We start from the raw sequence: 19,346 nt of genomic DNA, 5'->3' as shown, positions 1-19,346 counted from the left end.
TTATGTAGTTTTTTTTTATTTTTTTGGGGGGAGGGGTATAGTTGGCCATATAAGTGTATTCGCACATGTAACTGTCTTTCCTCCTTTTATTTTGTTGTCATGTCTCTAGAAAGATCCAGTTGTAATGCATCAATCATAGAAGCCTTTATTTTCATTTCTTTACAATATATTTAACTATTCTGCATTTGTATTTAACTATTTAACCTTTTACCTTTATCGTACATATTAGAAAAGGCATATCTGCAGTCACTTTCAATCCCCATGGTATATACGATTTACAGCTGCACTGTAGTTTGACATGCTCTGTAATTTAAAGTATTGCCAACTCAAGTCCATTAGCACTGTAGTTTGACATGCTCTGTAATTTAAAGTGTTGTCAACTCAAGTCCATTAGCACTGTAGTTTGCCATGCTCTGTAATTTAAAGTGTTGTCAACTCAAGTCCATTACCACTGTAGTTTGACATGCTCTGTAATTTAAAGTGTTGTCAACTCAAGTCCATTAGCACTGTAGTTTGACATGCTCTGTAATTTAAAGTATTGCCAACTCAAGTCCATTAGCACTGTAGTTTGACATGCTCTGTAATTTAAAGTGTTGTCAACTCAAGTCCATTAGCACTGTAGTTTGCCATGCTCTGTAATTTAAAGTGTTGTCAACTCAAGTCCATTAGCACTGTAGTTTGACATGCTCTGTAATTTAAAGTATTGTCAACTCAAGTACATTAGCACTGTAGTTTGACATGCTCTGTAATTTAAAGTATAGTCAACTCAAGTCCATTAGCACTGTAGTCTGCCATGCTCTGTAATTTAAAGTGTTGTCAACTCAAGTCCATTACCACTGTAGTTTGCCATGCTCTGTAATTTAAAGTGTTGTCAACTCAAGTCCATTACCACTGTAGTTTGCCATACTCTGTAATTTAAAGTGTTGTCAACTCAAGTCCATTAGCACTGTAGTTTGCCATGCTCTGTAATTTAAAGTATAGTCAACTCAAGTCCATTAGCACTGTTGTTTGCCATGCTCTGTAATTTAAAGTGTTGTCAACTCAAGTCCATTAGCACTGTAGTTTGCCATGCTCTGTAATTTAAAGTATTGTCAACTCAAGTCCATTAGCACTGTAGTTTGACATGCCCTGTAATTTAAAGTATTGTCAACTCAAGTCAATTAGCACTGTAGTTTGCCATGCTCTGTAATTTAAAGTGTTGTCAACTCAAGTCCATTACCACTGTAGTTTGACAGGCTCTCTAATTTTAAGTACTGTCAACTGAAGTCCATTAGCACTGTACTTTGACATGCTCTGTAATTTTAAGTAGTCAATTCAAGTCCATTAGCACTGTACTTTGACATGCTCTGTAATTTTAAGTAGTCAATTCAAGTCCATTAGCACTGTACTTTGACATGCTCTGTAATTTAAAGTGTTGTCAACTCAAGTACATTAGCACTGTAGTTTGACATGCCCTGTAATTTAAAGTATTGTCAACTCAAGTCCATTAGCACTGTAGTTTGCCTTGCTCTATAATTTAAAGTGTTGTCAACTCAAGTCCATTAGCACTGTAGTTTGACATGCTCTCTAATTTTAAGTACTGTCAACTCAAGTCCATTAGCACTGTAGTTTGACAGGCTCTCTAATTTTAAGTACTGTCAACTCAAGTCCATTAGCACCTTACTTTGACATGCTCTCTAATTTTAAGTAGTCAACTCAAGTCCATTAGCACTGTACTTTGACATGCTCTGTAATTTTAAGTAGTCAACTCAAGTCCATTAGCACTGTAGTTCGACATACTCTGTAATTTTAAGTACTGTCAACTCAAGTCCATTACAACAAGAGGCCCATGTGGGTTTGCTTGCCAGGACTTAGATCAGTGGTCCTCAACTCATGGGTTGGACCTAAATCTATGACACCATGCTGTTTTGAGTGAGTTGCCGAGATCATCCATAATAGTTTTAAATTTCCTACACAAACATAATCTGAGTCACCACCTATAAATGTTAAGAACTGTTGGGTTCGATATTTCATTTATTTTTGGACACTCATTGAAATATTGTATGATTTTGGACATAAGAAAGGAATTATATTCAATAAATTTTTTTTAATAGAAAATACAATGAACACTTTACATGAAAAGGTCATACTTTATGCAACTAGCATTGGTCCTGCATTAAAAACTGTTCATAGCCATACCCTTCAAACGATATACACACTTGTCCTATACAACAAGAGTAAATTGTATGATCAGCATGGATTCTTGGGTCTATCCTTTCCCCATTTGGTTTATTACTTGGAAACCAACAAGGTCCCTAGCCTTGGTAGCCATGGCGTCACATTGGTTAAGGTATTGGATCAGTGTCCAGAAGGGTAAAAGATCAATCACCACACTCAGATCATCCCGGATCTGCTACCAAATTTCTGTTGTTTTTTTTAATACCATGGGTTTCTTTGCTCAAAGCGACTGAATTTGGATGTTTTGTTTTAGGACAAAAACATTTTCGCTTTGCTTTTCAAGTTTTTTAAAGCTTAAAATACAAAATGTAATATGGTAATGCCAATTTAGATTGTTTAGTGCCCTTGGTTAGTTTTTATCTATGAGAATAAAGTGACTTGCTAAAGATTACTGGTGTGCATCACAAACCGACTAACAATCCATGCTTATCTTGGGCTGAGCTCACTTTCAGGTATTTTGCCTAAAAGTAACAATACAGTAAACGAAGTCTAAATGGACAATGGGAGTAATGCCAACGGACACAATACAGCAAATTCATTCACAAGATTGTATCCTATTCTTTTCCAGAACGTTTTATCCATTATTTTACCTAATTAGTGTTAAATTACAGATTCTTCAATTAAATCCCAAATGTGTATATATTTTACTAAGTTATATGTCTTATTTCTGTTACTAAATTTATTCATCCTGTTTTTAAAAAAATATTTATTTTAATTGGTTTAACAAAATTTCTGCATGGGGATAATCCTACATAATCTTATCATAAGTCAGTTCCCTGGCTTTAATCCCCAAACTGACATGTACAGGATGCTATCATGTTTGGCAGTTTTGGAGGGGAAGACTTTTATTTTTTGTAATTAGTAATGGTCACCATAGTTGACGAAAAACTTGTATCATTTGTATAAATTTAACAGCTACTCAAGTCAGGTGATTTCTGTAAAATTTGGTCAATTTCTGATAAGCAGTTCTTGAGAAGTTGGGTTATCTTTATATTTTTAGTGATGGTGGTCATATTTGAAGGTGGATCATTATCATGTACTAAATTCAAAGCCATCATTCCTAGATGCATTGGTTAAATTCTGTTAAGTTGATTTTCATAAGTCACTGAAATGTTTTTCTTTTTTCAGCAACTGAAGCCATCTTTGAGGTTGGATCTGCATCTTTTGAACAACTTGAATCACCTTCATGTCAGGATGCTTTCTGTCAATTCAATTCTTTTTAGTGCTCTCGGGGAAGTTTGTCTGTAACGGTTTGTCTATTTTTAATATTGGTGGACAGATCTGATAATGGATTGTTATCATCTAAATAAATCGAAATGAGCTTCATGGCAAGATAATTATGTCCAATTTGTTCAAATTCTATTGTGTGGTTTTAGTGTTAAGTAAAACACTTTTATCAGCATTCTAGCATTACCCCATATAACACAAATAATTTCAGCATTCTAGCATTACCCCATATAACACAAATAATTTCAGCATTCTAGCATTACCCCATATAACACAAATAATTTCAGCAGATTCCACGAGTAACTGTATCCAAAATGTTTACAGTAATTGGGTCATGAGAATAAAGTCTCAAATATAAAGGAAACATATCATCATATGACATTATCTGTTTGCATGACAGTGGGGAAAAAGAATCATGCACACTGACGATGAAAAAGTATATATTAAGTAGTGTTATTTAGATGATAAAATGAAATACAGTAAGAATCAAGAAATAGATTCTTATGGAAATTTTCTCATATTGTAGAAGCACCTAATACTTTTGGTACAGATTTAATACCAGATATTTTCTTTGCTAATTTACATTTCTGTCCAATGCAAATAACTTTGCTATTTAAATTTGTAAGTTTTGATACAACAATCTATCTAATTTTGGGTTTGTCAAACGAGAGACTTTTGAGTTAGTAAACGAGTATTTAACTTGTCTGGAAGAATTTTGTATTTGTCTGGTACTTCAGTACCAAAGGGATATTTCAAGCTGTTGCTGCATGACAAGGTGATGGGTGGATGTAATCTGACACATGGATGATGCCTTGTCACATGACATGACAAAATAGTCATGGGTCAAGTGAGTTACAGAACAAAGACGTTATTACTTATGCACTTTTATTCGGTTACATCGAACTGAAATGTTATATCCGCATGCAATATAAAATTAAAAAAAGAACACAAAATACAAACAAAAAACAGAAATCAAAAGGAACAAAATAGTCACTTAATAAACCCTCGAGGTACTGAATATTCAGCACGACACATTTATAAGTAACTGAAGACTACATATGTATTGATATTTTAAGTCAAATCAAATGTTCTTTTTTCTGTTGAATTATATGGACTAAGATCCCTTGCAAGAATTGCCATACTAAACTTTTGTATCTTCTTGCAGATGACTCAAAATGGGAAAAACCTTGAACCTGATCTCAATCAATCTCTATGATATTCATCCTACTTATGATTGTATTCCAACAATGAATGTCTGCCAGATCTGGGTCAATGCTGGCAGATTGTTTCAAAGTTGTTTGTGTTTAGGTGGGAATAATAAATCGATGTCAATTTACCAATTTAATCAACGAAATCTAAACCAATTGCCACATGGAAACAGTCACTGCACAACTATAAATTATTCTGGTTTTTAGGCAGTATTTTATTCTTAGCTACAGGCACAAAACATAGCATGCATTATGCACTGCGTGTTGAAAGTATAAAGCTGAGAGTCAAGAATAAGTAATGATCATGCAGTAACTGGTTCCGTACAGCAACTAGTGCAGAACCTCTCAGTTCGGTTAAAAGACCATGATAATATAATGGCATACTAGGTTCATGAACAAGTCTGAAATATTTCCCTTATTTGGTCAAGATATGAATACTTCCAACAAAAAAGTAACATTTCCAACTTGATTTAAAATGTTACCAAAAAAAATAGTGTCATGCTGTCAACTTTAGAAATTCTCTTCAAATTAAAATCTTTTTCCAGACTAATTTCTTTAATTTTGGAAAACAGCCTCACTTTAGTTTCCATCACAAATGTCAATTTACATTTCATAAATACTGAAACCCAATAATAATTTGGGGAGTTTCTGTGCATATACATAAGTAGAATAGACAGATAGATTGATTTAATGCCCGCAATTTTATATGAAAAGCTGGGTTTTAAAAAAATGCACTGACTTGCAGTCTTGAAAACCTTCACAAATGTCTTTAAAGAAATAGGTAAAACATATATATATATATATATATATATGAATTGATAAGCATGACGCTGCACAAACATTATTCAAAAACATCTGAATAATTATTGATTATACACCCACAAATATACTACATTTGCAATGTAAAACATTTGAATAATTATTGATTATACACCCACAAATATACTACATTTGCAATGTAAAACATTTGAATAATTATTGATTATACACCCACAAATATACTACATTTGCAATGTAAAACATCTAAACTAGAAAAGATATATTGTGTAACAGTATGAGCTAAAAGCAAAATAATAAAAATATCAAATACATGGAAGTTCAAACAAAGACAAAATTGCATTTTTCTAACCTTGTACATGTAAACAGATCTTTAAAAATGTATATACTGAAAAGCTGAAAACCTTACAAATGAAAAAAATAAGAAATAAACTATCTCAAGTTAAATCATCAGTGAAAAAAGAAAAAGTAAAATTTATGACAGCAATAATGCCCATTTTTTAAATATAAGATGGAAAAAAAGATGCATAACAACTTCTGCACTTTGGGAAGAAAAGAGATTTATTTGAGAATCAACTACATTCTACACTTAAGATGGCATGCACAAGTTAGGGGTCTGTGATCATATTTGCCTTGACTTCTTTTACCAATTGTAAATCTTAACCAATGCAGGTAAATGGGGTCCCCAACTTGGTTACAAGTACTTATGTTCATAACATTTTTTTTAAATTTGTGAGTGATTTACTTTGGTTCTGAAAGACAATGCACTTTCCCTTCTTAAGGCCACCACTTCAGTAATGAAAAAGGTGGCTTTAAAAAGATGGATTACTTCTAACATGTGAAACAAAATGGTAAAAATAATGTCAGACATGCTGGGCCCTAATTATGGGATGATCTCTTGAGAGGGGACCTTTAAAGGGGGGGCAATGTATTTCCCTTAATTTGCACAACATCAATTTATAATGATACAACTTTACAAAAGTTTATGTTCATCATAGATATTGCTAATTTAAAAATATACAGTACTATCGGGGCACTGTATTTCCCTTAATTTGCACAACATAAATTTATAATGATACAACTTTACAAAAGTTTATGTTTATCATAGATACTGCTAATTAAAAAAAACCCAGTACTATCAGTATTAGATCTTCTTTAAATGACTAGTTCAGAACATTCAGATAATCCAAGATTAAACACAGATAAACCTAGATTAAACACACAGATAATCCAAGATTACAGTAAATACTGAAGCATATATCACATTCATTTTTCTCTTTTCCCTCAGGAACATACCCTATGATCCTTATCTAGTAAAAGAGATGAGCTAAGTTAAGAATTTTCACACAAAAATAACAAACTATAGCACATTATTTAACAGATGTTCCTGTTTTTCTATAGAAGAATCCATTATTTTTTCCTATGTTTTTCACACACATAAGTAAAAAAATGCTAATTTCTATCAAACTAAACAAAACGGTCAATTGAATCTTCACAAAACAGCCAATGGAATCTTCACAAAATAGTCAATGGAATCTTCACAAAACAGTCAATGGAATCTTCACAAATCATATGTAATATTAGCCAGTTCTCCGTTTGTTCACTCTGATAAAATCCCCATAATTCTGAAAATCCCTCCAAGTTTTTCAAATGAAGGAAGAATACCCCCATTTCAGTTCAGAATAGACCCTCTAAATTAAAACGAGTTTTGACATGAAGAAGAAATGCTGTACAAGCATGCCAGAGTCAAAAATATCAACAATCCATCTACAATATGTAGTAAAGAGAAAATCCGCTTCAGCATGCACGAAAAAAAAAATTAGATATAAATTTTCATTTGATCTATCCAAGAAACAACTGCTGCAGTAAAGAAAATTGTTATTTTGAAAGCAAACATCTTCATCATTGCATATTCCACTTATAATGACTAGTAAAGAGTTTCATATCTGTTCTTGATAAACCAAAGAACCTATCATCAAAGCTGAGATAACCTTGCCCTACTCATTAGAGTCACACGGATAACCATGCCTTACTCATTAGTCACATGGATAACCATGCCTTACTCATTAGAGTCACACAGATAACCATGCCCTACTCATCAGAATCACATATAACCATGCTCCACTCAACAGTCACACAGATAACCATGCCCCACTCATTAGAGTCACAAGGATAACCATGTCTTACTCATTAGAGTCACACAGATAACCATGTCTTACTCATTAGAGTCACATGGATAACCATGCCTTATTCATTAGAGTCTCATAGATAACCATGCCTTACTCATTAGAGTCACACAGATAACCATGCCCTACTCATTAGAGTCACACATATAAACATGCTCCACTCAACAGAGTCATGCAGATAACCAAACCCTACTCATTAGAGTCATACAGATAAACATACCCCACTCAATAGTCACACAGATAACCATGCTCCACACAACAGTCACACAGATAACTATCCCCATCTCATTAGAGTCACACAGATAACCATGCCTTACTCATTAGAGTCACACAGATAAATATGCCCCACTCAATAGTCACACAGATAACCATGCTCCACTCAACAGTCACATAGATAACCATGCCCTACTCATTAGAGTCACATGGATAACCATGCCTTACTCATCAGAGTCACACATATAACCATGCCCTACTCATCAGTCACACATATAACCATGCCCTACTCACCAGAGTCACACATATAACCATGCCCTACTCATCAGAGTCACACATATAACCATGCCCTACTCATCAGAGTCACACATATAACCATGCCTTACTCATTACAGTCACACCACTTTAACCATGCCTTACTCATTACAGTCACACAGATAAGCATGACCTACTCATCAGAAGCAAATAAAAAGTATTGTTTAATCTATGTTCTACATTACCTGGTGTTCATAGGTTTATGTAACAGATTCATGAATTCAAGATGAACTTTGTAAAGTGAGTAAGAAGTTGTTGGGTAATATCCACTGTCCTCCCATTGTTTTGATGTGGCTATATTTGATTGCTTTCATCTGTGGTGTAGTGAGCATTCTGATTGGTTGCTACACCCTGTTGCTATGATGGCAAGTACAAAAGCCATGCACAACAATGCCTAGTATAACAGAGTCAATCTGTTTTCAAAGTATTCACAAAACATTTCCGATTTGATTTTTATTTACACCTTCTGAAAACCCACCATGGTTCAGAAAGCTCCTGTATTGAAGAAGTAAAATCCTGTGATGGTATAATAATGTGAAAATAATATTTTAAACACAGAGGTATGGGTGTCTCCAGAGAATGTTGTGATTGATACACAGAACCCTCAATAAGACTGTAATGCACTACTGAAAATTGTTCTTTTTATAGTATAGGTCTGATCCTACTTTCATAGTATCTGCACCTTCCTGAGTGTGTGTGTGTGTTTGTATGTGTGTGGAGAGAGAGAGAGAGAGTCTATAACGCACTGAAGATATGACCACTCGGTTTTTGGTGAACTTTTTCATATAATGTTAGTTGCACATTGCAGCATTCAATACTTACATTATGTTCAGATTTATTAGCAATATTTGTCATAAAAAGTCATCTTGTTACATTGGATCTAGTACTGTCACATAACAATATTAGTGAGTAAAGCAAGATCTGCCATTGTTGAGTAAACAACCTTAAATAAACAACCTTAATCCTTGCCATTTATAAACTATATTTATCAAAATGGCTGAGTAAAACATACATTACTCACTGCAAGCAGCTTAAAGAATTCAAATTCTGCTCATTTCACAAATTAAGGACCTAGTCAAAAATCACATGCATGTAAAATTATCCATTTATGTACTCCACTAACAGGTCTTTTCCAAAATGAACTCAATGTCAGCCATATTGGATAATTGCCGATTCATGTTATTATTGAATATACAGTGAGTTTGATAATCAAAATAACGTTTTACAAAATGAATGAAAAGATAATCAAACATACATTAATAATATGAATAGAAAATCTTTCAGTCTATCTATATTTTAGTATTCTGTGTTTATTTTTAGACCTGGATTGAGTTGCCGAAGATGGTAAAGTAAGCTAACTTGCATGGAATAAGCTGCAAGCTTACACCAAACAGGTAAATATATGTCCACAGGGATAAAATTATCTGCTAGTGACCTTAAGTAAGATGATAATATGGGTGCTAGAGGATTAGTTATTTTCATCATTGGCATTATCCTACATTTCCTTTTCAGCTGTCTCAAGCCCTGCCTCCAGCTCAGGGTACCAGGACCTGTCCTCCAACTTCTTTAAGAAAACAAGAATACGGCTGTCATCTATCTGCAAGTAAGCAACATGACAATACTAATATGTGTAATATCAGCCACTGGACAAATGATGATGTCAATACACTTTAATGACCCCATCAAACCATGGCCACTGGACAAATGATGATGTTAATACTTTAATGGCCCCAACAAACCATGACCACTGGCCAAATGATGATGTTAATACATTTTGATAGCCCCATTAAGTAGCCCCATGAAACCATAATTATTGGACAAAATTATGTTAATACACTTTAACAGAACCATCACACCATGTTCATTAGCCAAATGATGATGTTAATACACTTTAATTGCCATATCACACTATGGCCATTGGCCAGATGATGTTAATACACTTTAATTGTTCTGTCACACTATAGCCACTGGACAAATGATGAAGTTAATGCATTTCAATAGCCCTACCACACCACAGCTATTGGATGAATTATGATGTTAATACCCATTAATAGCTCCATCAAACCATGGCCACTGGGCCAATGATGATGTTAATACACTTTCATAGCCCCATCAATCATGGCCAGTGGACAAGATGATGATGTTAATACATTTTAACTGCCATATCACACTATGGCCATTGGACAAATTATGAATGTTAATACACTTCAACTGACCTATCACACTATGGTCACTGGACAACTGAAAATCTTAATACACTTTAGCAGCCCTATCACATCGTGGCCATTGGACAACTGATGATGTTAATACACTTTAACAGCCCCATCACACTATGACCACTGGACAAATGATGAATGTTAATACACTTCAACTGCCATACCACACCAAAGATTCTAACACACACCTTTTAAGATTAATCTGACCAGTTATAAATAAATAAGACTAGATGATTGAAATATTTTTGCCTTTTCTTAAATAAAATAAATAAATAGAAATGAATATTTAATGGTAAAGCCGAGACCATTTTGGTAAAAATACAGTACCTGCATGCTCACTAATGTATCTCAAAGGACATGTACATACTGTGTAGAACACTAGAATATCCCAATTCAATGGACACACACATACTGTGTAGAACATTTAAGAATATCCAAATTCAATGGATACATACATACTGTGTAGAACACTAGAATATCCCAATTCAATGGACACACACATACTGTGTAGAACATTTAAGAATATCCCAATTCAATGGACACATACATACTGTGTAGAACACTACAATATCCCAATTCAATGGACACATACATACTGTGTAGAACACTCAAGAATATCCCAATTCAATGGACACATACTTTCTGTGCAGAACACTAGAATATCCAATTCAAAGGACATATACACACTGTGTAAAACACTAGAATATCCAATTCAAAGGACATATACACACTGTGTAGAACACATGAATATCCAATTCAAAAGACACATAAAGTTTGTCGATCAAGTTGATGAGGACCACTTTAGTCATCCAGTGTTTTATCGGAACAAATGGACTGTGGATGCGTAGGTGGCCGATGTGTGCCCTGTATGTTCTGTGGCATTGTGGGCAAGGGACGGTAGCAATGTTGAATGTGGGGTTACTGGCTCGGGATTTCCTGGCCTGCCTCCATTGTTCTGCCGTGGCAGTCCTGTTGACCTCGCAAGCTGCAGCACCTTTAGTGATGGAAGAGAGCCACACGTCCCTTTCTTGGGCTGTCTGCTCCCACGTATCATAGCTACTGCCAAAGTTCTTCAATGACGTCTTCAGGGTGTCCTTGTAACATTTTCTCTGGCCTCCTTTGTTGCATTTTCCTTGTTCAAGCTTGCCATAAAAGAGTTTCTTTGGAAGCCAGTGGTCTGGCATACAAGCTACATGGCCTGCCAATCGCAACTGTGACTGCATCAAGAAGGTGTTGATACTGGGAAGGCTTGCTTGGGCAAGGACCTCAGTATCTGTGAACCATAATGATTTAAACTCAAACAAAGCATACTGGTAAGTTTCTGGTAAGGGATGGCCAACTACTCAAAACCTAATGAGTAAATCCTATACTAACACCATATGACATAAATGTTTGTGTACTTACCTTAATGTAGCTTTGGCTGCTAATGATTTCATGAGGTAACTGCTGTATCTGAAGCTGATAGTTTTTATTACTTAACTCTCCTTTTTTTCCTTTCACTGTCAATACAAAAGATCTGAAAAACAAATTCCAAGATTTTTACAATCAAATTGTTTTGCTTCCATTATTTCCTGTTTAGCCATCAAACCAGTTCACATAGCAAAAATTTTCTTCTATTGGCCATAAAATCAATTTTCTGGATCTAAATCAAAGAATTCTACATGATTATGTTATTCACACGAAACAAAATTATTGTGGTTTCATTTTTATTTACTGGATACCCATATACAACAGGTGCTACAAACCACAAAACCCAACACAAAATTATCCATGGTGAAGAAACCGGCCCATCACATAAAAAGCATATCTAAGTATACATAAAAAGGTCAATTTTTAAAAAACATAAAACGTGATCCCCCTGCAATGATTTAATCATCCACACTAGGTAAGAAATGCACTGAGCTAGAAAATTTGGCATTGCAAACAACAGAAACTAGAAATGTGCTCAGAGGACACATATCTCCCAACCAAAACTTACATATTCATGTTCTCATAGCAGCCAGCATAAAACTGTCTAATCTTACAAACTTAAAGACTGTAATAATCTTTTACAACACTACAAAATATTTATTATACTGATGCACTGACCCAGTCTAACATTTCTGAATTTTAGATGACAACTAGAAGACTGATCACTGATGAAACCTAGCATGATTGAAGATGCAAGGACAGTTTTTTTTCTAAGGCCACAACTTGTTAAAATTTACACGGAAAATTTATAGATTTACCTTGACACAGGTCTTTGTAATATGTAATCCATAAAAAGTTAGTTAAGTCCTGAAGTCATTCCAAAATTATTAATTTGATAGAATCTTTATAATGAATGGCTTGCACAGATAAGCAGAAACATGGATAGGCATTCCAGTAAGAATAAAAATGGGCAGGATGCCCCCCACTTTGAAGGCATAAAGCATGTGAAATTTTTGTAAATGGGTAGTAAATTAGGCCATGTCATTTAACCTTACTTATCGCATCCTTATCTCTTTGCATACGACCAATACAACAGCTGTATCCTGGTGTGTGATTCTGTACACTAGTACAAAATTAGTGCTTTCATGAATGACCTAGATGATATTGCCACCACAATGGATGGCAAAAGATGTTAACTGAAAAAATGGTGCCAAAGTTACACACATCTCTTATCATGTTCTCAAATAAGAATGAGCAATTTTTTCAATTCATTAGTGCAATGGAAACATTTTAGTGATTTTGCTAAATGTAAGCAATATCTCTTGTATAAATCGAGACTATATATTCTTGCCACCCTAGGTCACATGACCATTTTAAGTGCTGTGTGAAAGGGTACAGATACATGTGTGTATGAAAGAAGAGGCCCATAAGGGTCTGAGATGGCTCACCTGGCCAATATTATTCTAATAGGCCATTTTGGCCCAGAAAACTAAGCTAGCGGGATGTTTCCTGCCCAAATTTCTTCCAGTTCCTGTTCACTGCATATGTTATGAAACTAACTGTTTCAAGGTTTCCTAGTTTCTGTACCCTCATCCATATCTGATCACATATAAGCATCATTTATCCAGTACTGAAGGCCCTATGCCACAACACTTGGTATAAAACTTGGTCAAGATTTTGTCAGCATTTAATAAAAACAAATTTGTATCAGTGTTTGTCTTCTTTTAGTAATAGCTACCATATTTGATTTTGGAACAGTGTCATTTCTATAAATCTGAAAGACAAACAAGCAAGAACACTTTCTATTAAGTTTGGTCAAATTCTGTTATTTATTAGAATTTATTCAAAGTTTTACTGCAGTCATTATTTGATGGCAGACTGACATCATTTGTATAAACCTAAAAGCCCTTCATGCCAAGAATGCTTTCTGCAAACTTTGATCAAATTTTTGCTGAGTAGTTCTTGAGAATAAGTCCTTTAAAGGAGCTGACAACATCTAGATAAACTTTAAAGCTTTAATATCAGAATATTTTCTGTCAAATCTGGTCCAATTCTGCTAAGGAGATTCTGAGATGAAATTATTTCATATTTCTATTTTTAGTAACAGTGGCCATATTGGATGGCAGATCAGTGTCATTTTTAAAGGTCTTTAGGCTATAATGCTGCCTGTCAAGTTCTATTAAGCAGATCAGGAAAGAAACCTTAAAGTTTTAGTACCAGTGGTCATATTTGGTGACTGTTATGTAACATTTTTACAAATTCCTATGGTCATGCCGGGATGCTTTTTTTTCTGTCTGATCAAAATCTGTTTGGTGGTTTCTGATTTCAAGGTTTGTTTCTTAAATGACAATAAGTCTGAGTAGGAAATTTCAAATTATTAAGGTTCATCTCTGTGACCCACTCAAAACAACATGGCAATCCAGTTTTGGGTCTCAACCCATGCTTTAAGAATCACTGGACACTGAATGTTTTAAAATGAATAAAAATTGACATGAACTTAATACCTTTCTTCAAATTCTGAATCTACTTCAGCATTTTCAGCTTCCTTGACACTTTTGGGAATGACACCTTTGAGTATAATTTTGCTAGTCTTTTTCAGGCCCCTAACTGACACGATAACACGAACATATCCTTCTTTGGTCTTCTCATCACAAGCTGAAATCGAGAGTGAACCATTATTACCCGGTATGTTACATTTTGTGCAAACAAAATTTATCTGACATTAGATCAATCAGGTTTTACAATGGATGGGCAACATATAATGGATTGCAAATAACAGACAATGCATCATTGAAATATAGCCTTGGCAAAAGTTCACTAACTGCCTTATCATTAAATATACAAAAAAATTATGTGAACGGTGTTTGATTCAGACTTCTGATAAATGACAGAATTGAAAAAATGTACTGTACAACAGCAAGCATATTAATTGAAAATGACAAAAATCATAACTTTAATTGGCAAGCTTACTGTACAACATTGCATCTATTAATTGAAAATGACAAAAATCTTAACTTTAATTGATAAACCTACAGTAGAACATTGTACAGCGTATTTATGGCTCTGATGAATACAAAAATGTAAAAGTATAGGATTCAGTAACTGCAATGTGAGCAGGTGTCCAACTGCTTGTTTTGTATCCTAAAAACTGAAAATATACGTTTTTAACAAAATCATGTCTGGCATAAACTAAGCTTTGAATTCCTTGAATATTTTTACTCTTGTTTAAGATATGAAAAAATTGCTTGAGCTAACTTTGAGTTATAGTAGACCATTCCTGGTAGTAACAGTGTCCCATATTTGCGCAGGAACAGACTATTCCTGGTAGTAATAGCGTCACATGTTTTAGCTACAACAGACTATTACTGGCAGTAATAGTGTCCGATGTATGATGAAACTAAATTCCTGGACCCAATCTAGGGTATATGATTGCTGGATTTATATTTCTTTTGAAATTGCACTGAAAATCAACCAACTGCATGAAAATCACACATCATATTTTCAAGCTCTACCCCTATTTCTTTCCTAAATCCCTCCCATAATCAGAAAGTTGCCATTTTTCCAAATGGATGGGGTATTTTCCTCCTTGAAGTTTCAGTTCTTGAATACCTTATCCTACAATGTAAGAAATCGACCCGATATGCATGATGGTGGGGGTGCAGGGTCGGCGCTACCATAAAGGCAAACTAGGCAGCTGCCTAGGGTGCTGATTTCAGGGGGCACATTTCTCCAAATCAACAACAGTTTTAAAAAATAAATAAATAAATTTCAGTTTTATTGAGGGTCGTTTTTTATCCTGGTTTATTTCATACACGGACAAATAATCGGTTAGATTCAGTCTGACCGAAACACCAGGCTGACCGGAACAAGCAAAATGAGTGAAAATCGCACGTATACGAAACTTTCAGGATATAATTACATTTGCGTGTTTTTATAGGCCACCAGTTTTTTCGTGGAATCACGCGTATACGAAGCCTTCAGTTTGCCGCGGAAACCAAATTGAGGGGGGTAACTCCTTATTTTAGTGGTATAAACAAGGAAAGAAATGGCCTGTGTGGAGTATTTAAATGCCCGTCTTTATGTTTGTTTATTCTTGTCTTAATTTTGCAAATAAAATAGTATCAAGTAGTGTTTTTTGGGGGGGTCCGGATATTTGAGCACAGAGGGGTATTTTTTTTAAATTACCCTTAGTCTGTGCTCAAATGTTGAATTTTTATTTAAAAAAAATGTATTGTTTCTAAATTTTGAAATTTATATGGGGGGGGGGCACCAGAATCTAACCTTGCCTAGGGTGCCAGATAGTCTGGTGCCGGCCCTGTGGGGGTGGTGGTCACACACACACACACATACACACCTGCATACTTGGGTCGATGTCCAACAGTGTAGGAACAGATAGTGCTAGTCATCCAAGTCCACAAGAGTTGTCTCTCTTTAGTGTACCCTGAAGTCTCAGTGAGACAGAAGTACATGGTTATATGAGAATTAAACATCAGCTAATCATGATAGATTTTAAAAAGTTTCATTTAAATAATTAAAAAATATGTTTATTTATATGTGCTATACAGAAATTGAATAAACCAAAACATCTTTAAGGGCTACTGGTAGTGTAAATAGATTTAACACTGTGAGTGGGTGTGGAACAATCAAATATATATACAGTTTGCAATAAGTGAAAAGTTACAAATTTAAATATTCAGGGACAATTTATTTTATGGAAAATACATTTAAATGTACTAAAACTGGTAATATGATATTGCATTTTATGTGCAGTAAATCACAGCATTGTGATAGTATTGATGTATTGCATTGTAATTATCTTGTACATGAAGACTAAGCAAGATGCAAGAAGCGTTACATTTTTCACGTACAATGGGCCTTGTGTACATTGGGCCTTGTGTACAATGGGCCCTGTGTACAATGGGCCTTGTGTACATTGGGCCTTCTGTACAATGTGCATGCAAATATGACGCTGTGTAATGAGCACTGCCATATCGGAATTCTTCCGGCCAACCTGGTCTTTTGAATGACTATCGTACTACACGCACACCTTTATCCTGACGGCTTTAAAACTTTCCATATTGAAAGTAAATTTGTGGTCAGTACTGTTAATAGTTAAGAGAATTCTGAAACATTCCTGAAATACATAGCATAAAATTACTTATTTGCTTGTTTACATTTTACTTCTTTTCTTTCTTTGCATGCATTAATATGCCAAAATGTACATCTTCAGTTATCACCAGTACTTCATCTTTAATACCCATCTAAAGAAAATGAAATGTTTTTGCCATTAGCCACTTATCCTATATAAAGCTTTTAACAAAATTACAAACTGATCAGGTAAGATCTCTATGTGCAGTTGCATACTTTAGAAGATGGTACTGCATTCAGTTCTGTTGGACTATACAAGTGTCACTAATCAAGACATATATATATATTTCTACAGTGGGTTCTTGGTGGATCGAATAGGCCATGCATAAGGAGAGAGTCTGAAACTTATTTGTAAGATTATATATATTTTAGGTATGATTTAGTGAAATTTTTCTGTATTTGTGATAAACAGATATTTTTTTGTGTAGGACATTTGAACTCTGGGTAAATTAGGTTTTTTTATTCACAGTGTAGTTATTTGCAAAGATATGGTGTGCCTTAGAAAGCGGGATACAAAGAGGCAGTTGCTGTAGGGTTTAACGCCATTTTTCAGTTCACGATAGGCTATACATGGCGGCCAGTATTAATGGTGGAGGAAGAACCCGGGAAAACCCCAGAAAGAACCACCAACCCACGAGAAATTACTGACAAGCTTTCTCACATACCCACATTAGCCGAATCCGAGACTCGAACCCACACAGACAGAGGCGAGATGGCAGTGATCCGTAACGGAAAGCGCCTTAGACCACTCGGCCACTCAGGGCCCTTGACCAAAGCCACATTTTGATTTTAACCCAATATTAGGATACCAAGAATGAGGTTAGAAACATAAACTGAAGATTCATTTATTAACAAAGTATGGAAAACTGAATTTCCAATTGTGGTGGATTAGACAGACAGGTAGAAAGACACACAGACAGACATACAGCATGAAGAGAAATAAATGTGGAGAGAGAATACAAAATAATATTCCAGACTGTTCATTTTGGGATCATCATAATGTTTGTGACTAAAAACTGAGTTATGATTATTACAGTAAAACCTATCTTGAAAGACCATGGCTATGTGAGACCACCTGTCTTGAGAGACCATGTTCTCAATGCACAAATTTATTGATTATATAGCATTATGACCTGTTATGAGAGACCACATGTCCTGAAAGCCCAAAAGGGGCGGTCTTTTAAGTCAGGTTCTATTGTATTACCAAAATACATGGATAGTTGGGATAGTTGTTGTTGCTGTTATAGGGTTTAACGCCTTTTTTCATCACAATATAGGCTATACATAGTGGCCAGTATTAATGGTGGAGGAAGAACCCAGGAAACCCCCAGAAAGAACCACCGACCCACAAGAAGCTACTGGCAAGCTTTCTCACATACCCACATTAGCCGAGCCCGAGACTCGAACCCACACAGACAGAGGTTAGATGGCAGTGATCCGTAACGGTTAGCGCTTTAGACCACTCAGCCACTCTGGGCCCCTAACTGGGATAGTGTCTTCACCATCAATGCTGCTCATGGCTAGACAGGCCTTCCAATCTTATTTTTGGAACTACTGTCAAAATTGTTCATGACTGATTATAATCAGTCTCATTTGCAAACAGTATGTGCAGAAAATGCAGCTCATGTTCAATTTCTCTAAATTTTATATAAAATTAACTTCTCCCTCCCACTAATTGGATAATTCACAAGTGTCAGTGGCATTTCATTTCCACTACATACAGACTCCATATTGCTGTGCACTGCCATTTCTGTGTACAAAAGTGTAAATATGTTGTTTTTTTTAATTTTTATTACAAGTAATTCTTTCACACACGCTACTAAATGTTGATACCGAAATGACAGAAACGAGACATCACTATTGTCACAATTTTTAGCCATTTATTCACAATCTGAGTACCATCCTCCACCCACCTCTACTGAATTGTTTATTACCAATACGCAATATCCCTTAAAACTTAATATCGACACGTTATCCTTTGCACTGCAAGATGCAGTTCATGAGCTCACGCTAGGCTTTCGATGCTTAGCATTAATCCAGTGAATGGTAGAATGGTATAGATTTTATTTGGATCTCTATGATATATATATATATATATATATATATATATATATATATATATATATATATATATGGAAATGCTTGGAAGTCTTAGAAATAAAAGCAAATCAACCATAAGAAGGAGTTTCGAATTCTCTTGCTTCTGCCATTTCTTCCAGGATTTTTTTTTTTGTTTTGTTGTTGTTGTTATTGTCGTAAATCCCCCGTTATCCCTGTAGCACCTTCAATGTATTTATACGACTTGCAAAACGCTTCCCCAGTTTTATAAAATATTGGCATAGAGATAACCAAAGATAACCAAAATACATTTTGTATGCTGCATCAATAGCCGGATGAGGCAGCATGTATGAATTGGCATCGTGTGTAAA

At 35.0% G+C, this 19,346-nt stretch overlaps 1 protein-coding gene across 1 annotated transcript; it reads right to left on the bottom strand.

The window, feature by feature from the left end:
• Positions 1-4,312: 4,312 nt before the first annotated feature.
• Positions 4,313-19,143, bottom strand: LOC149808003 (uncharacterized). Its single transcript, XM_089972353.1, has 4 exons — positions 19,091-19,143; positions 14,274-14,424; positions 11,764-11,875; positions 4,313-9,740 (listed from the first exon to the last, which is right to left on the bottom strand). The coding sequence occupies exons 1-4, from the start codon at positions 19,125-19,127 to the stop codon at positions 9,639-9,641; spliced, it is 402 nt and encodes a 133-aa protein (XP_089828479.1). The 5' UTR covers positions 19,128-19,143; the 3' UTR covers positions 4,313-9,638.
• Positions 19,144-19,346: the final 203 nt, after the last annotated feature.

Source organism: Sinohyriopsis cumingii, chromosome 1 (genome assembly GCF_028554795.1).
Source record: "Sinohyriopsis cumingii isolate HCF-2022 chromosome 1, ASM2855479v2, whole genome shotgun sequence".
Lineage (NCBI taxonomy): Eukaryota > Metazoa > Mollusca > Bivalvia > Unionida > Unionidae > Sinohyriopsis > Sinohyriopsis cumingii.
Note: the sequence above shows the minus strand (reverse complement) of the source record. Positions and strands in the feature narration are given on the sequence as shown.